The sequence below is a fragment of the Miniopterus natalensis genome, chromosome 8, assembly GCF_054644295.1.
Source record: "Miniopterus natalensis isolate mMinNat1 chromosome 8, mMinNat1.hap1, whole genome shotgun sequence".
NCBI lineage: Eukaryota > Metazoa > Chordata > Mammalia > Chiroptera > Miniopteridae > Miniopterus > Miniopterus natalensis.
Window position 1 is genome coordinate 19,178,616 of NC_142088.1, and position 23,025 is coordinate 19,201,640.

Sequence of the window (23,025 nt, forward strand, 5' to 3'; positions counted from 1 at the left end):
TCAGGAGAATATTCCAACCTCCCTCTATTGCAAACACCTCTGACATATCTTTTTATCTTGGAACATAAAAAGCCTAAATATTTCAATTTTAAGTCTGCAGCACTTTGATACACATTGCATGTATGATAGCCTTGCTTTCTTCCTACATTGTCTTACCTGTTCCCAGAAAAGTCAACAGATTTATATAGAGAAAGGCAATCCCATTTTTGTCCCATTCCTAATCTATTTTTATTTTTTTAAATGTCCCAAGTTTCAGTTTTTAAGAAACCAATGCTGTGATACTATTTCTTTTCAAAAAGAAAGAATGAGTTGGCTATGCTTGGATATCATACTCATTGCTCAAAGCAGACTTTTATTATAAAACATTCTGGAGTGGGTTAGTGACAATTCATCATTATTGTTTTAAGTGCCCCCATTGGGACCGCAGACTCTCAGATATTCTGCCTCTGCAGGTACCGCTCATGGTGTATTATTCCTGTGCTTTGGGTTCTAACTTTTTTAAAAGACATGTTAAACTCAACTCCCTACCTCCTTGGCAGCCTAAAGACATTACTGATAAAGTTCTAATACATTTAGCTCATGTGACGAGTTTTTATTTTTTAACCCTATTAGGATTAGAACATGTTAATTTTTAATCCAAACTTCTTTGAAAATACATCTTCAAATTATACTTGAAACTTAAGGGGAAATGTGCCTTTGTAACAAATTATTATCCTTTTGAAGACTTGCATTAGATTTGGTGCCTGCTTAAAATGTGTGACAGTACCTCTGTTTTTGTAAAATAATTAATCAAATAAATTAGATTCCAGTCCCAGGTCACTCTTACCTGGGGTGGTCAGGAAGGTGGCTGTTACCTGGAATGTAGAGCCCCTCTTACTGTCTTCTAACCTCTGTGATAACCGCTGCTCTCCATAGCACCCAGAAGATGTTTTACTTGCCTCTCCTACACATAAAATTAATACGGAAATAGCCCCTTGAAACAGAGATGTTGGAGTGGTCTTAAATTATTCAAGATCTTCATTACTAATGAATGCACTTCTGTGAGCCCTTAAAAACGGTGTAGATTCAATGTCACTGGTTTGCATGCAATTGCTGGGCAGTGGGAACAAGACATCCTCTCTCCTTAGAAATACCACACCTGGAAATCTGTTATTACTCAGATTTTCCCTCTTCCAAAACTGCTGAGTAATTTATGTGGAATGTTTGACTAAAATGCTTCCCCAAGGAAACTAAGAAAGGTAAGGACCTGGCGTGGAGACAGAGAGATTGTATCTCCAGCTGTACTGTGGACGGGGCAGGAGGCTGGGTCCTTCCGCACCTACCTGGGGCCTTCAGGAAGAGCTCGGGGGAGCATTTCTACACCAGGACGAGTTCTTACCTGATTTCACTTAATACAACTTGCAAAACAAATTTTACTTGAAAATGTTTGAAACCTTCTTAGCTTTGACAAATCTGCAATAACTATTGCAATGATATTTTTAAAGAACAAATGTAACCAGGTTTTGCTCTAGTTTCTCTCTTTGTAAAATATTATTTGTCGAATAATTTGTCCTTAATTCACTCACTAGAAGGGGGGAGTATTATTTAAATTTCATTATCATGTAACTTTTTAAAATAGTTTTCAACTGTTCATGTTAAGAAATGTATTTTTTCAGAACTGGAAATGTTTTCTTATAGCATAGCCCTTTTTTTGTTAGAAGCAAACATATATACGTATATATGTATATTATTGTGTTTGAACAATATTTACAATGTGAAACACCAGGTAGCTAATTTACTACTCTTTTTAGAATAAATATTAACTAAATTCTATATATAGAATTGTGTGACAAGGTGTTTAAATGGATAGTATTTGTCAGAATCTTAATATGTAGAATTGTTTATTATAGTGATATTAGAAAGTTAAGCATTGAGAGCTTCAATTTTTGCCCTTCAAAATTCAAGTAACACTACATTTTCTTGAAGTGAGAATCCAGTTCCCTGTTAGCAGTATAATGCCTCAGAAGTTCTAAGTAGCCATGGTATCAGTTTCAGGAGCTGTTCTCAGTTTCTGAGCTACAGCCCTAAATCCCCAGGAGTGTGGCCAGTACAAAAAGCCTCTACCCCTATGTTCCTTATTTTTACCCTCCCAAGAGACTGCAGAGTCTCGTTAAACACTTCACATTCTTGTTCCCCAGGTAGAATGACTTTTAGTTGCCTTTTTGTTCCCCCACCCCCATTCTTCCTCTGCAAAACCTTCTGCTTAAAATATTGGTTCATTTTCAGTTAGGAAGATCTCTTGCCATCTGCCCTTCCAAGAAATTCTGGAAATGGACCCAGATAAACAAGGTGAGTATTTTTGTCAAGTTTCTGAGCACAGTCTGTAAGCAAAAAAAAAAAAAGGCACAGATGTTGGATTTTCAGACTTCTGAAATGCAGCAAAGTAGACATTTGGCAAATTTTTGGCTGAAAAAGAAACCACTGAGTGATTTAAAAGGCTTTTTCTTCCATACAAAAATTCGTATTTAAGAATATTTGCTTTATTGTCTCCAAAGCACCCAAATTTTTAAAATATTTGGTCTCAATATAATTACATTTTAATTACAAGACAGGGTTTATTTTTAAATTATTCTCATAATTTACTGTTAAAATGACGTCACTATGGAAATTTTTGTGTCAGGGGTTAAGATCATGGTACTCTGTGGGCTCAGAGCTGGGAGGAAACTCTCACAGCTGCAATTACATGCCTATTTGAGGAATGGGTATGTGGGAACCAGCTCCCCTTTCTTCCAACACATCTGAACGCCAGCTTAGGCCCAGAACTGGCTGAGGACATTTTCACTTCGGGGTCTAGTTGCAGCCTTATTTCCCCAGCCAAAATCCAGATTTTTAACTATACCCGTTCTATATAAAATTCTGTAATAAGTCAAGTTATTTCTCTAAAACAACATTATGAGTAACTCAAATGATCTCTGGGTTTCCCAAACTTAAACCCTCGTATTAAGCCTAACGCAGAAAAGTAGGTAATGCATTCAAAGTCCAATTTTCTCTCCCTAAAGGTGTGTTTTGCAAATTTAGTGTCTGTCAGAATCACCTTCAGGGTTTGTTAAAATCCTGGGCTTCACCTCCAGAGTTTGTGCCTCGGCTGGTCCAGGGTAGGGTCCAAGAATGTGCATTTCTAACAAGTTCCCAGGCAATACTGATGCTGCTCACCTGGGACTACATTTTGACAACCACTGGCCTAAAATATCTATTTCTGGATCATCAACTAGATGATGGACATTTGAAAGAGATTTTATTATATTCTTAGTATCTTAGTATCTGTAGAAAATGAAACGTATTGATTTGGCTAAGCAAAATTAAGAATCATTTAAAGAAAAACACTCTTCCCAGTCAAAATGCTTCCATGAACAAGACAATATGTAGCTTGTGTTATTTCTTTAAGCATCTAAAAGTACTTTCTTTATAGCTTTGGGCCTGATATATCCAGCAATTTTTTCCTTTCTTGAATTTTCTCCCACCAGCAGGGGGGTAAACAGAGCAGGGCTGGTGGTGAAGCACCCGGGCTGCACATACCTTTCCCCGTTGCACTGTCCGCAGCTGGCCCTGTTATGCTGCATAACTTCATGAGATGACGCTGCAGAACACAAGCTGACAGGAGGGTGACGGGCCAGATGGGAGAGCAGCATCTGGGAACCTGCAGAATCCCTAGTTTGCTGATTCTCTGTATTCCTTTGGTACATCTGAGAGGAACCAGGGCATAAAAATGGGCCAGTTTCCAGGAGGAAAAAGAAAATGTTGGGCATTACACTTTTGTAAATTATTTCCAGGCTACTATCTTTATTTTCAATTTGTTTTACTTCAGACACAGGGCAGAGGTGTTTCTGACTTCTCCCATGCTCTAACTTTGGACCCTTATCTGAAAAGAAAGTATTTTCTTAAAACAATGACATATTAAATAACAAAAGATTCAGAACAAATGGTAGGGTTTTTTATACAGGTGTACCTGTTCAAAAAAGGCGGGGGGAAGTGGAGGTTTTTAAACAAGGTTGCTTGTTTTGGTGGCATGTTTAGGCACTGCCCACATTCACCTGAGGTGGGAGCTTCGACTTATAATCATATATTAATTATTGAATTAATATATGTTCAGGGAGAGGCCTTTGGTGTGCTCTAATTCCTCTAAGATGAGTCTGACTGGGTTCAGGGGTTCAGTACCCACATGTGTAACAGATAAGACTTTACCCCTCAACATTCAAGGGCAAGGCAACCTTTTCCAAAGCAAAATAAAGTCACTGTAGCTTGGTTTAAAATTTACAGTGAGTTAAGTCTGGGAAGAAGCCATCCTTTTGAGACAGACAGAACCCTTTAAGGTTTTTATCCTGAACATCTGGTCTGAAGTGTTCATAAAACCTGGCCTGAAATGCCATCATGACCCTTACTTGCTATACTTTTTGTCTTTGGCTTTGGGATCCACTTGAAGATATGAGACTCCCTGTCAAGACTGGACACAGAAATCCTTGCCAAGTCTAGCTCTGGTCTCCGTGGTTACAGCTCGCAGCCATTCTCTCCACTCAGTTAATCATAAAAAACAGAGGCTATCTTTAGTCCATAATTAATCTCCTTGAGGCTTCCAGATACTGAAGTACTGGCTGGTCTCTACCTTCTGAAACTCACCTTCCTTGGCCTTTTTATTGTTATCTCCTGGTTTCTTTGGCTTTCCCTTCTCATTCTTTCTCTTAGGTTTCTCTTCCTCCTCTGTTACTTAAATGATTATGTTCCTTAGAGGTCCTGTTACTTAGCCTAATTTTCCCTTCACTTACAGTACTCTACTTCAACAATCTAGTAGATGAACATGGTTTTGCCCAAATCCAACATTAATGACTAAATGTCTATCCCATCCTGACCTCCAGACACACAATCAAAATTTGGGGCAAGATCTTTAATGAACTCACATCAGCCTACCTTCTGTCCTCCCTCCCCAAAGTCTCTCTAACACCTTCCAGTCCCCACTGACCTCCATAATCCTTATCCCCCGCGTGCCTTTGCACATGCTCTTCCCTACACTTGTGACGTCATTCCTCCAAACCTTCCATTTCACTTAATCCCCTGAAAATTTCCTACTTCCGCTTCAAAGGCCAGATTTCACTTCACCTCCCCTGAGAAATCTTCAGTTTGCATTTTTCCATATTTAGCTCAGGGAGCTTGTCTCTTTCTTGACATTGAGAATTCCTGTTTCACCTTAATGTCCTCAGTACCCAGCATAGTGCCTGGGACATAAAGTGAAACTCAGATCTTGGGTAGGGTGTGTGTATAATTAATAAATATATTAGCAAATACGAATAGCTATTTCATGATGACTTAACTACAAACCCCTCTAGAAGCAAGGCCTGGCATATCGTAGAAACTCAAGAGATGTTTCCTAAGTTGCAATTTCAAGAATTTTATGTGTAGGTAATATAAATCATATGAGCTCAGTGGTCAATGGCATTATTTAGATTTTACTTTTTCTAGAAATAAAGACTGATCATTTCAGTCTTAGCAACAAAAAGCTGTTGTGAGATTGGTGTAAATCTCTTAAATTAAAATCAAGTTTGGGGGATCAATGAAAGAAATTTAAATTGTAGAAACTTAGGGAAGAAAGATAATATAGTAAGGATGTTATCTATATTTTCTTATTTAAATCATGCAAATACCTTATGAAGACTGTACTATAACCCCTATTTATCTGATGAAGAAACTGAAGGTCAAAAAGTAAACTAATTTCCCCAAAGGAAAAAGGAACTGGGTATGGCCCCAGAGCTTTCTCTTTTCCTCCCTGTGAAATGGGTGAATAAGCAGTCAGTGCCTGGTAAGTGCTCAGAAATCCTAGCCATTGTTATAGCAATGTTGGTAGTAGAAGCCCTCAACAGAAGGTATATTAATTCTTTCTTGATTATAAAAATAACATAGACTTTTTATTAAAAATTTAGGTAATATCAAGGAGTAGAAAGAAAATAACTATGAGCACTAAGAATTCAAGCACCCAGAAATACCCACTACTACCAATTTGGTGAATGCCACCAGAAATGAAGCTCCATGTGGCAGGGATTTTTATCTGTTTTGTCAACTGCTGTATTCCAAGGGCCTGGAATCATGCCAGGGCCATATAGTAACAGTTCAATAAATATTGCTAAATGAATGAATGGGCGGATAGCATTTGAGTTATTTTTTATACATGGATAAATACATGCGTGTACATGACTAGAATATATTAACAAAATTGAGTTTATATTCTACATAGTTTTTTTCATTCTATTTGTTTCATAAGGCTGTTTCCTTTTGTATGTAAAAACGTGGACAGATTCATGGAGGAATCTTCACTTTTTGGTGGATTCTTTAGTTTGGTGGACTCTGAGGGTGAGTCTAGGGTCCCTTGCAGCCTGAGATTCTGTAGACCATTATTATTTGTTCCCAGATAAGAAAGAGAGCAAAATAAAGTGAGGCTACATGATCTCTAGGACTCCCTTCCAGGATGCGGGGCTTATCTAATGAGATAGTCATTTATCCATGCTATTTCATGTTTTCTTTACAGATGCTCTTAATAGCATTGAGAATTCCATTTATAGAACAGCCTTCAAATTACGATCTGTGCAAACCATGTGTCAACGTAAGTAGAATAATCTGATCCTGATGTAAATTCACAAAGAAAATAAAAACTCATGTGAGTGACTGTGGGACTCCAGAAGGCTGGACCTGTGCATTTCCTCCACTTGTAACAGAGAAGATGGAGGGGGGAGGGGGCACCATATGTGTTCAACCTAAGGGTAGCTTCATTGACTGAAATAGAAAATGATTTTTGGATGCAGATTTTTTTTTTCCAATTTGGTTTCTGCAAAAAAAAAAAAAAAAAAGGTTTCCTTTTCAGTATACCAATATTAACCAAAGCAAAATTGCAAAATAAGTTAGTTTAGAATCTGTACTTGTAGATTTAAGTTTAAAGTTTTTTAATTTCTTCTATCCCATAAGATTTTCATTTTCAAGTTGTACTTCTTATCTCTCTGAACATGCAAAAGTAGGTTCAGATGAATAATCTGTGGGCCATAAATTTTAAAACTACGTTGAGAATTCCCTGAGAACTGCTCTTTTGTGTTAAACTTATATCTAACTGAATGCTATGGTTTTCTTTTCCTATACTGTTATCTAAGCAAAATAAATATTGTAAAAACATTTATCCTGTAAAAATTCTCCAACATGAAATAAATTGGGTCCTTGCCGTGAAAAACAACAAGCATTCAGCATAAATAAAGTTATTGATTTCTAATAAATTCTGTGTTACATTAAAAAATCGCTGTATGTGAAGTGATTTATGGCATTATCATATCAGACCTAAAAGAAGCTGTGTTATATACATTACATTTGTCCGAAAGGTTGAACTTTTTTATATTTTGCTTTTTGCCTTATAAGTCATATAGGCCAGTGAATTTCAGATTGCGCTTCACAACGCGTGCGTGGGTATGCTGTAGAACCCAAAAGGGTTAGCGAGCTGGGGAGGAAGGCCAGGCAAGCCGGGAAAACCCGAAGACCATCTCCTCAGCCAGAACAACTCTGTATTTGTCTATTTTCCACACTGCCTTTCTTTGACTTAAAGAAAGGGATTCTTGACTTAAAAAAACAAACTAAAATTAAAAAAACAAACAAACACTGATGTAGACAAATAAACTCACTTCTAACTAGTATTTGCTATTCCAGGGATCAACAAAAGGCAGAACAGGCACACTAAAGATATACCTCAGTTATGCTATTTTCCTGGAGAATTTCTCCCATTAAAGAAAGTTAGCAGCAAGTGTTTATAAAAAACCTTCATCATCCCTACGTGGGTACAAACAATGTAATTTGATATGTATCTTTTTATACTTTTTGTTATTCTTGGCATCAGAAACAGCAAATATAAATAAAACTCCCTGGGAAATATTCCTAAAACACAAAATTAGTTGAAAAATTCTACCAAAAAAAGATATCTAGATAAAAATTTGAAAGCGAAAGTCCCATACACAGAGATAAGCATGCTACGAGTTCCAGAGGGGGATCTGGGCAGCACGCTGTGTGGCTCTGTGGCGACATTACTGGGCAGCGGGATTACCTGTTCCTCTGCGATGCAGGCCCTCAGCAGAAGTCGCCACCGGCCGGCCGTGTGCAGCACCCAGGCCGAGGTGATAGGTGTTGCGATTAACGATAGAAGATTTGGCAGCCTGCAACCAGGTTTTTATTAGTCACATTCCAGAATCTAATCCTCACTTCTTTAGGCTCTCCCCTTAAAAGCAGCACCAGAGAACAAACAAAAAATTTTATTATACTTGCTAGATTTCTTATCTGCGAGACTGATTTACGAAGTAGAGAAAAGCACGGGGTTTTATCATTTCACAGGCTGAAGCATTTTAAATGCCAGCAGCTCTTGGTACCACTGACATCCCATCTCTCAAATGATACAATGGGGTGTTTATTAATTTTGTCTGTCACCCTCCATCTGTAAGAAGCCATAGGGTTAGTCCTATTTCATTCTTCCTTATATTCATTGCCTTGTAAAATGTTTAGGAGGTGGTAAAAAATATACAGGAAATAAACCATTATTTTTTATAAGCAACTTTGGTTTTATTTAGTGCCTTCCTCAGATAATAATACTAATGGAACCAAGATCAAAAACTATATTACTGAGGCAAGGGTGGGAACTAAAGTGTCTGATATTAAATTCAGCAACTGCTTGGCCCTGGCCCAGTAGCTCAGTTGGTTAGAGCCTCCACCCAATATGCCAAGTTGTAGGTTCAATCCTCAGTCAGGGCACATACAAGAATCAACCAACGAATGCATACATGGAACAATGAATCTCTCTCTCTTTCAAAATCAATAAATAAAATCATTTAAATTCAGCAATGGCTCTTGTATAAAGATCGCTGGTTTTTTAACTAAGACAATTGCATTTTGACACACAATAGTTGTTCTAAAGCTAGGCTGCAGACAGGAAAAACAATATTTGAACATGAAAAGCAAATTTGCTCAATCGACTTGAGGAATGTAAAAATGTTTTCCCCAACCTTTTACAGAGTGTTCTAAACTCCTTGGAAGGCTACTTTTCCAGATTCTCACTTTTCTCCTTTCAACTTCATTCTATAAAGCAACATCCTAGAGCTTATATCGGAAATAATGTTATAACTGTGCTTTACTAACAGATGCACATTTCCAGAATCAAATTGGCTGTCAGAATAGTAATGCACAAGAGATATGTATTCCAAATAGTGGTCATATCATATCTCATTTCCTCTAAAGGAAATGGCTACAAAAATTGTTAATTAAATACTCAGCGACATTTGCTTTATTTGAAGCCTTTTGTTTCCATCAGAAAATCAGACTCAACTCTCCATTTGCTTTCTACAGTGGACTTGATTGACAGTTCTCAGATTCAGCACATCCTACTCCATCAAAATTTCTGGGAAGCAAGAGAGAAGCCCCTCTCCGTGCAGCATCTTTTTCAGGCCCTCCAGGAGCTGTTTCAGAGAGTCAGGGAAAAGCCAGGGCAAGTGCATCCCAGAGCTGCGGAACTTACTCTGAGCCTTCTCACAGCGATGTATGACAGGTGAGGGTGTAAAGGTCACGCTGTGACCTCAAGGGCAGTGTTGGTTGCCACTGGTCTTTGACCATTTGGGGTTGTCTAATGTTTGCTTGTGGTTTGATATATAAGATGGCTTCTTTGTTTTCCACACATGCACTACTCATTCAGAAGGGGAACAGAGAAGACGTATTTATCAGCTTTACTAACATCAGTGATCCATGGATTGCAAAAAGGGGAAACAATTCCACATTACTTTTCCCTCAAACTGGCTTCCACTCTAGAGACCATACACACCCTCTGCTATGGCAATTATACATCTATGCATGCAAAAATGTGCACTTTTCTCTTGAGCCCCTCGTGGCTTATTTCCTTGCTTATTTCTTAGTAACCAATTATTAGTTTTTGGTTTGTTTTGTTTTGTTTCTTAAGTGTAGGAAGGTTGAATAACCTGTGTATGGTTGGCTAACTTGTTATCTTAGTCTTTCGGGGCTACTACAACAAAAATACCAAAGTCTAGGTGGCTTAAGCAACAAGCATTTATTTCTCACAGTTCTGGAGGCTGGGAAGTCCTAGGTCAAGGTGCCTGCCAGTGTCTGGTGAGGACCTGCTTCCTGGTTCATAGAGGACCATCTACTCCCTGTGTCCTCACATGGCAAAAGGGGCAAGGGGGTGCCTTGAAGTTTCCTTTGTAAGATCACTAATCCAACTCTGTCCTTGTGATCTAATCATCTCCCAAAGCCCCACCCCCAAATTCCATCCTATTGGGTGTTAGGACTTCAGCAAATGAAGGGGGGGGGGCATAAACATTCAGTTCATTGTACCTATAAACCAGTTTAGGCCAAGTCAAAGGCTTGATTCTGTGCACCCTGGAGTCAGTGGTGCGTGTGTGTGTGCATTTCGCTGTCACTTTGTTCTCTCACTTCATTCTGTTTACCTTATGTGGTCTTGACCCAGCAAGCTCAACCTTTGGCATGGACTTTTACAAATTCACAGTGACTATAATACACTTGGAAAGTGCAGAAAAGAGTGAAGAGGAAGGAATATCACCCAAAAGCCTACCTCACAGAGGCAAGCACAGTTTAACCATCTGGCAAATTCCTTACAGGGTTTCCTTTTTGAGTTATTTATTTTTTAATTGCATAAATAGCATATAAACATGTTCCCAAGTTATTTTTTCATGATTGCAGCCTCCTTAAACATGAAGCTTTTGACTCATTTCTGATATGGGTGCCTGCCCCTAATAATCCTCTTGGTTTTAATACATTGTTTTGTAGGTGTGAAACCTGCACAGCCAGTAGGCAAAGGATGATTAGACTCTAAGGAGGACCTGTGAACTGGTGGATTCTTTTATATATAAATGTTTGCTCCTTCTGCCTGCCTTTTGGTCCTTATGTCTGTTGTTTGGTTTTCAGACATGTGAGTCCTAAGGAAGTGAGACTACCTGCTCAGTGAAGACAGGGCAGACCTGTATCCCCAGTGCCTAGCACAGTGCTAAGCAGAGAGAAGAACCCAGTAAACATTAGCTGAGCATATGAATGAACGAATAAATGAATGATGAAATATCTTAATTCAAATGTTAGTCTTGTCAAATTCTAGATATAGGAAAACAGACCATGAAAAGCTTGAACCTGTAACACCATGTCGGAAATGTCCATGCATAGTTATGTTTTTTATAAACCACTTCACCAAGAATAACCCCGCCTTTCCCTTTCTTGCCTGTGTTTTATTGCCATGCAGCACGGGAACTGGCTTCCTCAGGCTTGCGCCTGCAGCCGCTGCCCTGATTGCCCTCTCAGGGGACAGCCCGCTTACAAAATACAGAGGTAGGACCCGCGCGAGTTTTGAGTGTCTGAAATGCAACAGCCTCCAAATTGCCAACACATTATCTTTCTTACCCATTCGTACATCCCGGCCAAGTGGCTCTTGTTCAGCACTACTGAACCCGACTTGGAAGATTTCAAGATGCTGGCCTGTGCTTTCTACATATTCATGACTTGGTTGTCCTTGGTATTAATTCGTGTAGGGATTATTCAGACACCAGCAGCTATTAGTCCTCTGAAGGCTGGGACTTTCCTCGCATTGCTGTTTACCAGCCTTCTGGTCTTCCTCCTCCATGTGCTGAATCATCAAAGGGTTGAAATGTGAATTGGGTTTTCAGTAGTTATCATATTATCTACTTTGGGAAGCCCTCAAAGAAGAAAGCAAAGAGTCAAGAAAAGAACTGTCCATGTTTTCCCCTCCATACCCACAAATACACTGTTTAGAATTCAAAGCACACAGTCTTCGAAGATACATTGCAAGAATTTAATTTAAAGATTTATTTCCTTATGTGTCTAGCTCTTTTTCAGCTCTATGCAGAAAATAACAAGGGAGGTTATGATTCTGGGGCACGCATGACCCGAAGGGTTTTGAGAAACCTACTAACAGATCTACAGCAGGTAAACCTCTAATACTTAAGAATTCTAAATTTGTTCCAGCTAGTAGCCACATTTGTTATTAAAGAATCTGATTTCACACTGTCAATTCAACCTTAATATAATTCTCCATACAACTCTTCCACTCTATAGCCACTGCTATTATCTGAGTATAGGCCTCATCTATTGCAGTCACTTCCTAACTGGTTTCCCCAACTCAAGCCTCTCTCTCCAACTCTACCTCCACACTGCAGTCAGTGACTTTTCCAAAATGCACGTGTCACCCTCATGCCTAAAATTCTTCAATGACCATTCATGTCCATAAAACAAAGCCTAAATTCCTTAGCATCATAAGCAAAGCTTTCATGATTTGAATCAACCCTTCTCTTTTCAAAAAGAGGTAAAATAATGATTCTCACACAAATATAAAGTAAACATGTGTCCAAAAAATTATTTAACTTATTAATTAATTAAGAGGAGGCACCAGTATAATATTACAGCTAGTTGAAAGAAATAACCAAAAAAACAGACACACTGAGAGATTAGGAATATTGAAATGAACTTGAAGGCGATACAAGACTGGCTTTAGGGGGAAGGTTGTTTTTCACTCAGGACAGAATTTATTTGCATGTCTATAGATAAGAATTATTTGCACTTAGATCAGTTTTCTACAGTTAACTTTAATCTCCACAGACTTGTAAAATAGAGTAGACAAAGACAATGATACATATCTCTATAGGTTCAGATAATCCCCATTAAAAACATAACTAGTGGTTACTTTTGTTTATTCCATAGTGTTTAATTTTTCCTTACACTCTTTACAACCTTTCCACTCCTGCATTTTAAAATCCTTACTGGGCCACCATGCACCAAGTTCTCCATGTCTGACTTACACAGTTCCATCTGTCTGCAACACCACTGCTATCCTTTCATTTGACAAATACTGTCCATCTTTTAAGATCATTCAAATATTAGTCATCTCCCCACTACAAGCTTCTTTAACTCCCTGTGTATAACTTTGTTATACTACTTGTCAAGTTTTTGTTGTGATTATTACCTAGACTTAGGTTTTCACCACTAGACTTCTTCTCAAGAGCAAAGATTATATCTCATTCATGTTTATTTCTCCAGTGGTTGGAAAAGTGCCTGGTATTAAGGCCTTCAACTAATGCTTAATGAAAGCATAAAGAAAATGCAATGCAGAATGCCCAAATAGTTAAGGTTTCCATGATTTCCTGTGCTTTAAGAAGTGCAAATTTAATTGTTGTTATCTTTGCTAGACAAGGGAATTTAACCTCCTTAAAGAAAATATGTTATTTAAATGTTAAAATTATGTAAAATGTTGTAACCAAGCAAGAATTTCTGCAAATAGAGTAAGCAGAGTCTGGATTGTCTTATGTGTAAGTGAATGCCACCCCACGGTACCTTTTACCCATTTAGAGGATGTCCCAGCTCCTATGAAATCCCCAACTACGTTTTTTGCCCAGGTGAAGCCATAGTAACTTTCTGTCATTTTTCTCCTGGGTCTAGGCTGTAGGGGAGGGGAAAAATAATATTTTTGCTCTACTCATCTTAGGTTCTCTGGCTGAGACCCTGTAAATTAGACTGACAAAAAGACAGTTTAACAAGATAAAAACAAGTTTATTAACATGGACGTGGTGCATCACACAAGAACGCCCAGTGATGAGTAACTCAAAGAGGTGGTTAGAACTCAGGCTTTCATACCACCTTAGGCTAAACAAAAAACCCCACAAGAACAAAACAAAAGAGGTTTTGAGCTTCTGAGTAGGGGAAGAAAGTTATGAGAAGGTGACCAGGAAAAGTGTGAACAAGGGTTGTTTAGTAAAGTTTGTTATTCAGGTTTAAGTCTGTTCCTTCTCCACTAATATGTGTTGTTAAGGGTTATTCTCTTCCTGGTAGGGAGAAGAAGACACCTATGACACATCAAAATTTCCTTTATAAATGTACATTTTCTTTACAAAAGGAAAACGTGTGCCCTATTTTTAGAGCTTTTCCTGCATCTACTAGTTCTCAATGGCCTTTAGCTCAAATAATGCATATGCCAAAGAGGCATATTTTGGGGTGACATATTCTGCTACCCTTCAGGACCATGGATTCTGAACTGGGGATAGTCATGATGGGGGTTGGGAGTGAGTATGGAAGAAGGTTATCAAACTCTAGGACAGAGAGTATAGTTTGGAAAAACCTATCCAAAATTACCTCTGCTTTGCTTTGGTCTTAGTATTACTATTTTATGTTCTTATTGATCATAATAATTAGTTTAATTTATTCTGGAAATTCTGAACAATGTTTAAGATGTTCATATTTCTTAAAAGAGTAATCTTTTTAAATAAATTAATAAGGTTAAAACATCAGGCTTAGTTATTTCAAAGCTGTTCTGATTGTTGTGGCAGTACATGGATCTCATTGCCAGGTTTCTGCTGATTCCCAGTCATGTCTCAGGGAACTGCTGCTTCAACCATCCCCATATCTCAGGACTCAAGCTGGTGGAGAGCCAGAGAGAGTGGGAAAATCTGTCCATTCATTACACAATCAGACTTCTAAGACTGTGCAGGTGGATGTGATGGAAGAAGATGGACTGAGGGGCATTTCCCTTCTCCTGTAGAAATCCTGTGCTTGCCTCCTGACCACTACAGCTGGGCCCAAGCTAACACCCCCTCCAACAGGCCATAAAAATCTGCCCTTGTTTCAGGCTCAACGAGGTCAATGAGCTGCTGAAATGGCAGCTCCCTGAAGAGCTCTGTCTCCCCCCAACACATTATTATGCTCCTGAGAAAGCTGTAAGAAAGGCAGAAATTTGCATAGCAAATTATCATCCCATTGACTTCCATTAAGAACTCAGAGATGGAGTCCCATATAAAATCCCAAGTCCCACTCTGCGATTCAAACCCCTCCCCCAAGAATTCTAATTATCATTTCAAGTGGTGTTCTGCCTGTGCCCTCATGTCATCTAGTCATGTTTAATTCTCCCACAGAACACCTGCAAGAAATTAGTCAAATGGGCAATTATTCCACAGAATCTTTGAGCACAAGCTTAAAACCAAAAATGTAGGTTAAAACCCACTATAGAAGTGAATTTTCCTTTGACTGGTGTCAGAATCACAGAGCTAGCCGGTCAGTCCCATCTGACACACTTCCCATATTTCACAAATTATGTTAGCCCCCTTTCCCAGGGCTCAAGAACAACATCTAAATAAGTGGTCACAGGCTGGGTAATGAGTTATTTTCACAGACAAAGGCTAAATAACATAGGGAGTAGTTGTTCATGTTCAGCTGGTGATGGGGTTATTATCAATTTAAAGTACAAGCCATCTTGTCACTATTACACAAATGTTTGTTGACTTCTGCCTGGCTAATCGTCAGCAAAGTGGTTCCAAGTGCCTCTTTTCTGATTAGAAGAATGTTTATTCGAGTTGATGGACTCGGCAGGGGGGTCTTTGAAATTACTTCTGAGTTTGCAGGCAATGCCTGCTGACAGCAGTGCTGTAGAAGATGTCAGCCACAAAAGTAGGACCCACGACCATATGGGCTAAATGGAGGTGACAGGTAAATGTAAATATGCATATAGATAATGTCAGATCCAAGTCCCTGGCCAGCTTGGCAGTCACGAGGGGTTCTTAATCCCTTAGCTAAACTCCTTATGGTGAATGTGATTGGAAGATAGAAACCACTGAGTGGGTGTAGACCGAGCAATTGGAATACACATAAGATTGGAGTGTGACAAAGCTTTGTGCGAACCCCTCAACAGAGAAAGGAGTCTTGGAGAGAGATCTCAATTCTGTAGCTATAACTCACTTTATTTAACCTTGAGCAAAATATCAAACCTCAATCATGCCTTGCTTTAAACAAAGATAATGATTACTGCCCTTCCCCAAAATTGGCATTGTTAAAATAAGATATCAGAGTGTTTGAAAAGGTTAGTCTTAAAACGACTCTGAACTTTAATACAATATTGTTATATATAATTCATAGGTAAACAAGGGCAAAAAAGGGCTAAAATAATTTGACTGGGATCATAAGAAACAATGGAAACTGTCCCGCCCCTGTATTGCCTCAATTGCCAGACTTTTTCTCACCCCCCCTTCCTCCTCCCAGCCCACTTCTTCCCACTTGTACACCTATTGGCTCTACTCACACATTGCACAAACCCCATATGTTTCTTGTTTGCTTGGACTGAGACAGTTCTCCAATCTCAGACACCCAATTCTTGTGATTCCATGGCCGTGAGCACCACCGGTCAGGCATACTGATGTCAGTGCCCACAGCTTTCTCCATTTTCTAACAGGTTCTTACCTCTTGTAGATCCCAAGTGTCGTTGGTGAGAGTCGTGCTCTGTGTTCTGTGGAAAGTGCTACACGCAGCTGCTTCCAAGGGGTGAGTGCCATGCAGACGTCCCAGGGAGTTGGGGGTACTTGCTGACTGATTTAAAAAGCAGAACTATTACTCCACACAGCACCCCAGACAACCTGAGGAGATAGACTTGCCTTTGACTTTTCATGCAACGGACTTTTTCAGCAGAGCTCACAGAAACAGAGCTAGAAAAGAAGAGGAAAATGTATTTTTTTCTGTAGAGTCCAAAGTCCTTCCTAGAAACACATCAAAGTGTGCCGTTGTTTTTCAGGTGTTGAGCCCAGCAATCAAAGAAGAGAAATTCCTCTCTTGGTTACAGTCGGAGCCTCCCATCCTCCTGTGGCTCCCGACCTGCTACCGATTGTCAGCCACTGAAATGGTAACCCACCCTGTTCGGTGTAGAATATGCAGGAACTTCCCACTCACGGGACTGAGGTACAGTCATTCATCAGTATCACACGACAGTCATTCTCCAAATGGGCCTAGAGTTGTAGCCGGGTCTCTTCAGATTCTTTTTGCAGTCCTCCTCATGTATCTGAAACCCCAATGATTTGGGGGGGTTCAATGATTTCCAGCATGAGGGATCCTGGTTGATGGTATGTATTTTATCTTCTATAATTAATGGAATATTAAATCCTTCCATTGACATATACTCTGACCAGCAGACATTTTTATTCTTCTAAAGCAGGGGTGGGGAACGTCTGGCCCACCGACATTCATTTGGTCTGCCCTGCCAAGGCAACTGCAGATGGGACTCGAAATTCAATAAATCTAGGAGTTTTTCTCATAGCTAATTTTTAAGTTGATAATTTTGTATGGCCAGTGAATGATGTTGTAAATATCCAAATGGCCCTTGGCAGGAAAGGTTCCCCACCCATGCTCTAAAGGAAAACATTTTTGTATTTTGTTACCAAAAAAAAAAACCAAAAAAAAAAACATTTTAAATACGTTGGAGCAGTCCATAATATAAACAATAATAATAGTTTGCCTTTATTAAGTGTTAAATAACTGTTATGTTGTGTGGTTCATATGGATTATTTCATTTACAACCTGTTATACTTCTGTAAAAGGTGCTATTATTATCCCTGGTTTGCAGAGAAGCTAAATAAGTTGCTTAGGTTCACAGGGTTAGCAAGTGGCGGAGGCTGGCAGTCTGAATCCAGAATCCGTGCTTTGCAATCATGATGCTATGCTGCCTCCCTGTGCTGGCAACTGAGAATACTCCTTGGTCTCCAGATCTCTCTGCCTCTAGGAAAGGGCATATTTGAAAGCTAGGTTTGGAGGTAGGAGAGTCAGATCTTTGAGACTGACAGCCAAAATTCCATCTTAGGGAAAGGATGTTATAGGTCTCCCATAAATAAAACAATAAGGAAGTGAAATTAGAGTTATTATTAAAGACTTGGGGAGGAGAGAAAGAAACCAACAGGTCTAGGCCAGGCACAGGGGGACACAATTATCATGATGAGTGAGTGAACACAGGTGTAGGGGCTAGAGATGTGGAAGGACTGAAAGCTGGAGCAACCAGGTAGCTATGGGAGCAGAGAAATAATTTTTCTTCTTACTCTTCTAAACTCTACTGGCTGTACTAATAATCAAATTAACATGAGACAGAGTAACAGGAAAAAAAATGGCCACATTTATTGCATATGTAATTATGGGGATTCCATAAGAATATGAGACCCAAAGATACATTGGGCAGCTGAGGCTTATAGGCCATTCTGGACCAAGGAGAGGGAGGCAGGGGCCTGAGATCTCCAGGGGAAAGTGGGCAATTCACAGGCAGATGAGAAAGGGCAAACATGTGGAAAACAAATGCTTGGCCACACAGAAACAATGGGCCACACAGGGGAATCTAACAACAGATTTGCTTAGATCCTCCCTGTGTGCCACACTTAATTCATATATGCTAAGGTGGCTATGCTAAGGTTCCTTTAGTTAGATAAAGGGGAGCAAAACGCACAACAAACCCTCTTCTGGAGTTTTCATTGTTTTCATCTCAAAAGAACCTGGATGCCCAGTTGGCACATTGCAGGGAGACTCTATCTGGACCCCTAATAGCTAAAAACAAGTCAAAGGAGTGGGTACCCAGAGAGGCAGGAGAAGGGAGGGTTCAGTGGAACCTGCTCACTCTGTTTCTCTTCTCCTGTGCTTCCAGGTTTTAACCAGCCCCAGACATGCTTCCCACAGATATAAAGCAAGTCTACTGGGCTCGCTAAAAAAACTGGAAATCAGGTTTTAATTTTGCTGAGAAAATAAATTGGGTTTGAAAAGAATTCTGAGGACACAGTGAAACTTCACTCATGAAAAACTCTGCAAATAACTGAACTTTAAACAATAAAACATATAAATGAACGAGACTGTTGAAAACCAAGCAAACCAAGCCAAAGAAATCTCCATACCACAATGAAAAATAAGCTCTTTTTATATTGGACAGTGGTGGAACATGAATATTATTGACCATGTTATATGTATATTATAATCATTTAGCCAACAAACAAGTATGAATTAAGCAGTTAGTACATGTCCCCCACTGGGCCAGAATTTACTTTGTAATTATATAAAGCACAACTTTGATATTGAAATAATTTTTTTCAAAATCATTATGTGTAACATAGCAGGTATTATTATTATTCCTATTTTATAAAAAAGTTTTAAAGAGTTTGAATGACTTGCTCAGGTCACTCAAAAAATAGCAGCGGCAGAAGGCAAGCAGGGCCACACTTTAAGTTTTAGATTATGTCTCTATCTATTCACAAGCAGGTTAATCTTCCTCTTAGGAGTGCCTCCATGTGAACCATCTTCCCTTCTAGACATCCAAGGCCATGTATGAGAGAGCTGGGTGATCTGGGCAAGGCCTATAAGCTCTCTGGGCCTCAGTTTCTTTGTAAGTAAAGCAAGGAGGGGTGGGTCAAATGATGTCATAAGCCTCTTTCAGCTATCACCTTCTGACTCTATTAGAAACTGCTGGAACATATTACAATCCTGACCTTAATCCTGTGGTTTTTGGCTCTCATAAACTCTAGCAATAGCCTCAAGGCTTTTCGTTTTAGTAAGCTTAATAAAGCCATTTTAGAGAAGTGTCTTCAGATCGGGAGGTAGCAGGAAGAGGGCAAAGACTTGGCCTTAAGAGAAAGTACAAAGACTAAAATTGCTCCTAAGCCAACTGTTAAATTTTAGTAGGACATGTCACCTTTATGGTCTGTAATAGCCATTTAAGGTTGAGATGAGATTGGGGGGAAAAGTTGGTTCTCCTTTGGTAAAGGCATCAACAATGGACCAGCCTCACAGTGCACACTACACCCTTTCTCATAAGCCTGCAGATAGTTTCAGAGCCTCGAGGCACTAATGCAACGTTAGGGTCAACATACTGTCCTCGACGAGTTAACTACAACCGTATGTAATACTGGATAAAGCAGCCAGCCCGTACAAGTGACTTATCAAACAATCCTTATTAAAATACTTTATTATGTTCCACATTTCATGTAGAAAGTGAAAGTCTTCCCAATAATGCATGTTGAATAATTTTCAAAGCTTTGTAAAAGCTCTGCAAGGCTGATAGGGTGGGGTTTACTAGTCCCATCCTCCTGGGGAAGAAACTGTCACTCATTTAATTCCATTCGGCTAATGTTTATTGAAAACGCCCATGGACCAGGTATCCTCCAAAACAGGAGCTAACATTTCCACTTCAAGGCCACGAGAACTGGAGGTCTGTGAATTCAAACTCAGGCCTCCTGCCTTGGTGGTCTATTAGAGTGGTTAAAATAGCTGCTCTCCAGTCAGATGGTGTCCCTGGGCTCAGAGCTCACTCCTACAACTTGCCAAGTAGTTGAGTAACTGCAACTGCTTGAGCTCTCTCGGAATCAGTTTCCTCATCTGTAAAACGAGAATAATAATACCTGACCTGAAAGAACTTCCATGGGGACTGTGTCAACACATGTACACTGCCTGCTGCATGGTAAGCGCTCAAAAATGTTAGCTACTATTACAGCCACTCAACACTGTTTATTAGTATCTCACCACGGGACTAGGGGTCGGGTACAGCAGTGAACAAGGGCAGTGAGGGTTGGTCTCATGGTACTTACGTTCTCCTGCTCCACCTTGGAATGACTTTGGCCAGGCTTTCAAGACCTTTCCTCCATCTGGGCCCAGGGGCGCTCCCAGTCTTCATTCCTCTGCTCTTCAGAGCAATCAGCAGGCCTGACGCATTTGACCTGCTCCAGACTCTTCTTCACTCCAGCCCTGTTACCTTACTTCTCTAATTTCTCTCCCGGATTTCCTCCACCTTAATCTTGAAAATTTTTAAGAGAAGGCAGAATTTAAACTTTATTAAAGTCTCCCAGTTTTTTTTAAGTGGGCAATGAAATTCGCCAAAATATTTGCACGCATTGCGCAGCTACGCAAAATGAGGCCGTAGCCGTAAGGGTCTGTCCTAAGGGGAGCAGCACACATTCCCCTGCATATGACAGTATTTGGGCGGGGCTGGGGGTGAATGAGACTTCTAGGCTATAGTTCCTTGGCTAAAACTATATGAATATAATGCCATATTATAAAAATACTATCAAAATATTTATTTGATTAAATAAATATATCAGAGTCAATTACCATCCATCCCCACAAAATCTGGGAGAAACTTTATACTCACTGGACAGCTCAGACATCTCCTGCACGTCTCTGCTCATTTTCCACCTATTATTTTCTTCGTTCGCCCACCAGTAGTGATGTCAGCCACGCTTCCATTTTAATTGGCAGATACCGCTGTCTGAAGTGCCTCAACTTTGACATCTGCCAGGTGTGTTTCTTATCTGGTCTTCACAACAAGTCCCACCAGAAGTTTCATCCTGTGGTTGAGCACTGTGTCCAGGTAACATCTACCCTGTTGTACCAAACTCCTCACGAATCGTATCAGCACAAACTACAGCAGTTTAAAAACTTTCCCTTCAATAAAACCCTAGAGTCTGCTCCTTTCATACATTAGAAATATTTAAGACTAACGAAGTGTCAAAGTGAACCTGAAGTATCTCTCAAAATAAATATGTTTTCTTTACACTGTAAATTTTAAAAAAAACCTTTTGGGGACAAGAAAAGGCCAGGGAGAGTCCAGTTTGAAGCCATCGATCCCAGACTGTGTGCAAGAGAACGTCTGAGGAGTAAGAGGGGTGAGGTGTTGGGAGTGGGTATGGATTAAAAGGAGAAGGCTCTGGCTTAGTCAAGATGATCAACAAGGCTTCTAGTTGCTAGTAGAGTTGGGGAGTTTTCCTTTTTAACATGTCTTTTCCTGAGCCCTAAATGTCAAGAATGTTTTTCTTTAAGAAAAAGGAGAGAGAAAGATAACTAACTCAGTTTTGAGTGGAAGATAATGAAAGTAAGATTTTTAAAGAAAATTTTAAATATTCAGCAGAAAAATTCAGATCTTCCTAAGAAGAGAGAGAAATGGGATAGTAAATTTTAAACAAAGAGCATTTAAATTTTTCTCAGAAAGAACACTCCCTTCTCATCAAGCAGTTGCTGTGAATCAGTTTCTCCTGACAGATGACGTCACCCTCAGAGACCACAATAGTGAATGAAGCATCTTGATTGGCCGGCTTTTCAGAGGACAGTTGTCTCTCGCTCTCCCCTTTAGCAAGAATGGTCCACAAAAGTCAAGTGCCTGGGTCTTGCCCAGTAATTCCCAATGGACATCACTTTTCTAAACTTTTTAACCCAAATCCCGGGCTTCACTGGCCTGAGATCTTCCCGTTTCTAAAAGCCTGGGAGAAGCAGGGCTTATCAGTGTTAGACTGACTCCATGTGGTCACTTTGTTATTACACGTAAGATTTCAAGGGCTGAAAAAATCAAACAATTCGAACTATTTGTTGCATTCCTTCTTTGCTTTTTTTTTTGGCAGCGGTGCTTCAGGTGGAGATGACAGGTGGACTTTAGGTGGTCTGTGCATTCACTGAAATTTTATACAGAATTAAATGTATGAGCATTTTTCTGGAGCTAAACCCACGGGTGGTCACCCAGTTCTCAAAGAAATCCCCAACCCAAAAAGCAACCGTGGGCGGAGTCCTCTCTCACCCCCTCCTAGCTTTAAAACGCCACGTTACTGAGCTGCTCTAAGGAAGGAGAGTTATTGTGGAAGTTGGGGAGTGTTGAATTTGGAAACATATGCTACATGTACACATAGACACAGAGAACGTAAGGAAATTCAGGTAGTAAGAAAGGAAAATGATTTTTCTGAGGACATAAACATCAGTGAAAAAAATCCCTGAAACTTTCATGGCAGCCAGTCTGCCCAGACAAGGGAAGATGACTATGTTGAGTCTGATCTGACACCCTTTGTAATGTTGGCCATTCCAGCAGATGTCCTCAAGGGAGTACACAAAAGTCCTCCTCAGGACCCTCAGAAACAACCTTGTCCAAGGGCGCAGCCGGAGGAAAGAAGCTACGAGAGGGCAGTGGCTGCTGGAGCAGGTGGATCCAAAGGGCATGACTGACCACACACAGGCCAGGTGAGTGTCCGTGAGGGACGGTCCTGGGGAGTGGCAGCCCAGGGCCAGAGCAGCAGCTTTCATAATGCCGACTGATGACCCTAAGGAAAGCGGGAGGAAGGGGAGGGGGTAAGGTGCTTTTCCCTTCCAGAATGATCTTTCCTTTTAAAGTAGAACAAAAGGCAAAAATACCTTCAAGTGGCCCAT

The 23,025-nt window shown here is 39.9% G+C and overlaps 1 protein-coding gene across 1 annotated transcript in view; it reads left to right on the top strand.

Annotated features, from left to right (window-relative positions):
- The first annotated feature begins 2,309 nt into the window (after nt 1-2,309).
- The window catches only part of DYTN (dystrotelin), a 44,001-nt gene continuing 23,285 nt past the window's right edge, over nt 2,310-23,025 (top strand). The window contains exons 1-9 of the mRNA XM_016196860.2: nt 2,310-2,328; nt 6,551-6,625; nt 9,388-9,586; nt 11,300-11,385; nt 11,900-12,000; nt 16,300-16,371; nt 16,619-16,782; nt 21,097-21,208; nt 22,691-22,839. Coding sequence (XP_016052346.2) covers nt 2,310-2,328; nt 6,551-6,625; nt 9,388-9,586; nt 11,300-11,385; nt 11,900-12,000; nt 16,300-16,371; nt 16,619-16,782; nt 21,097-21,208; nt 22,691-22,839 — 977 coding nt within the window. The remainder of the gene's footprint in view (nt 2,329-6,550; nt 6,626-9,387; nt 9,587-11,299; nt 11,386-11,899; nt 12,001-16,299; nt 16,372-16,618; nt 16,783-21,096; nt 21,209-22,690; nt 22,840-23,025) is intronic.